Consider the following 1919-nt stretch of genomic DNA (forward strand, 5'->3'; position numbering starts at 1 on the left):
CTAAGCTGGGGTAAAAGGTCTCTAACGTTCTCATTGTACCAGGCCCCAGAGAAATCCATAGATGTCATGATGGGGATGTTGGCCAGTGCACAGATGACCAGAGCTGTCCCATCCCTTATCATTTAATTGAGTTTGGAATTTTGGAGTGAAAATGAAGAGATACAAGCTGTGGGACCAAAGGCATTCTTCTAGTACTGAAGGTCTGAAGGGAATGGGTCTTCTCTCTTTCCATCCCTCTCTCCCTCTCTCCCTCCTTCCCTCCCTCCCTCCTCTGCTCCTCCTCCATTCCCATATACACGCCCTTCATACCTATCCCACTAATTTCCAAAAAGTCACGTCTGAGGCATCTAACTAGAAACTAAGCTGTTTCTGTTTGCCTAAACTAAGCATCTGTTTGCCTAGCATCCTTCAGTTCCCAATTCTCCCATTCAGGACCAACCAGTAAATCTATCAGATATGAGTTAGAAACTTTTACAGTGTTTTAGATCCTAGAACCACTTTGGAGCCCAGAAGAGACTCAGAACAATTTGGGGGAGTGCTGAGGAGAGTGACAGTCACTAGGAAAAGACCGAAGGATAGTAAGCAGTAAGGGCAAAGCCAGCGGCTTCTTCCTTCCGGTTTTCCAGCCCTTAGTGAAGGCAAGAGACTCAGAGAAGCCTGAGGTATGACAACTTTATTATTCTGTAGACATTGCCCAGGGACCCAGGCCCAGGCCAGAAGCTCAACACCCCTTGTGGCTGTCTTCATGGGCTGCCAGGCCCACCTTTATCATCAGCACAAGGAACTCCTCGAAGTTAACTGCGTTGTCCTGATTGACGTCCAACTCCTTGAACAAGGTTTCAGCGTTCTTCTTCTGTCCAGAAGAATGGGAGAGAAAGCCAGGCTGTAACGCTCTTAGAGAAAACTAAGCAATGGCTCTATGTAGAAAGCAGCACAGAGGACCAGCCGCCCCGGCATCACTAGAAAACCCAGGAATGCAGCACCTCCTCACCTGTATGAACTCAGGACACTCAGTCGTGAGCAGTTTCTTCAAATCATCCCTGTAGAGGGCATGGTGGTTCCCCTTCGTCCCAGAATACTGATGGTAGACATTAACTATGTTTTCCAAGGCTTTCTCTAGTTCAGACAGCATTGTAGCTAAAGATTTGCTCACCTGAAAGGAAGAGCACCAAGGGATGGGTGCTGCGGTTACCGGTGGCAGAGTGAAGACTGAATAGATATTCACAAGGTTTGTGACCCAAGAAGTAGCTTTGGCCTGACCTGATAACCCACATTACAAAACCCTGAAAATGGCACTCTCTCTGACGGGAATGGATAGGATGGAGAATTGGAGGGACTTCAGTACACACACACACACACACACACACACACACACACACACACACACACACACTGCACTCCTTCCTCATCCTCATCCCAAGCATTTGCTCTGTGCTGCACACTAACCCAAGCTTCCTTGCCCTCCCAGGGAGGGCTACTCCATCCCCCCAACCCTCCCCAAGGGAAGCCTACAGCGTGGGACAGACTCACCCAGCTCTGCTTACCTGATATCCCTGAGACGGAGCTGACAGAGGACATGTGAAGCTGAGTGCCAGCTGCTTTTATAGCGGAAAGCTTGGCCAGCTGCCCGCAGCCTCGGGCTATAGAGACAGCACTCTTCCCTTCCAGAGTTGCCACAGCCTCCATTTCCCAACGCGGCCCATGTGGCAATCACTGAGCACAGTAGGTATTTCTGAGTCTGAGGAAGTGGAAGTGTTGGGTCAGGGAGACCATTTACCTGACAGGAGTGCCCAGCAGGAAGAACCAGGGTGAGGCGTGACAGTCAGTCCTTTTCTGTGACCCTGGCACCCCACTCCTGTGTCCAGACAGACCCCCAGTCTTGCCCTCAGCTCATTGCTGGTCCATCACCCTTGTGTCCA

General features: G+C 50.3%; 1 protein-coding gene across 1 annotated transcript; it reads right to left on the reverse strand.

The window, feature by feature from the left end:
* Positions 1-658: 658 nt before the first annotated feature.
* On the reverse strand, positions 659-1699 carry LOC101828213 (protein S100-A8). Its single transcript, XM_005080310.4, has 3 exons — positions 1545-1699; positions 992-1153; positions 659-853 (listed from the first exon to the last, which is right to left on the reverse strand). The coding sequence occupies exons 2-3, from the start codon at positions 1130-1132 to the stop codon at positions 722-724; spliced, it is 273 nt and encodes a 90-aa protein (XP_005080367.1). The 5' UTR covers positions 1133-1153; positions 1545-1699; the 3' UTR covers positions 659-721.
* Positions 1700-1919: the final 220 nt, after the last annotated feature.

Source organism: Mesocricetus auratus, unplaced genomic scaffold (assembly GCF_017639785.1).
Source record: "Mesocricetus auratus isolate SY011 unplaced genomic scaffold, BCM_Maur_2.0 Super-Scaffold_100009, whole genome shotgun sequence".
Lineage (NCBI taxonomy): Eukaryota > Metazoa > Chordata > Mammalia > Rodentia > Cricetidae > Mesocricetus > Mesocricetus auratus.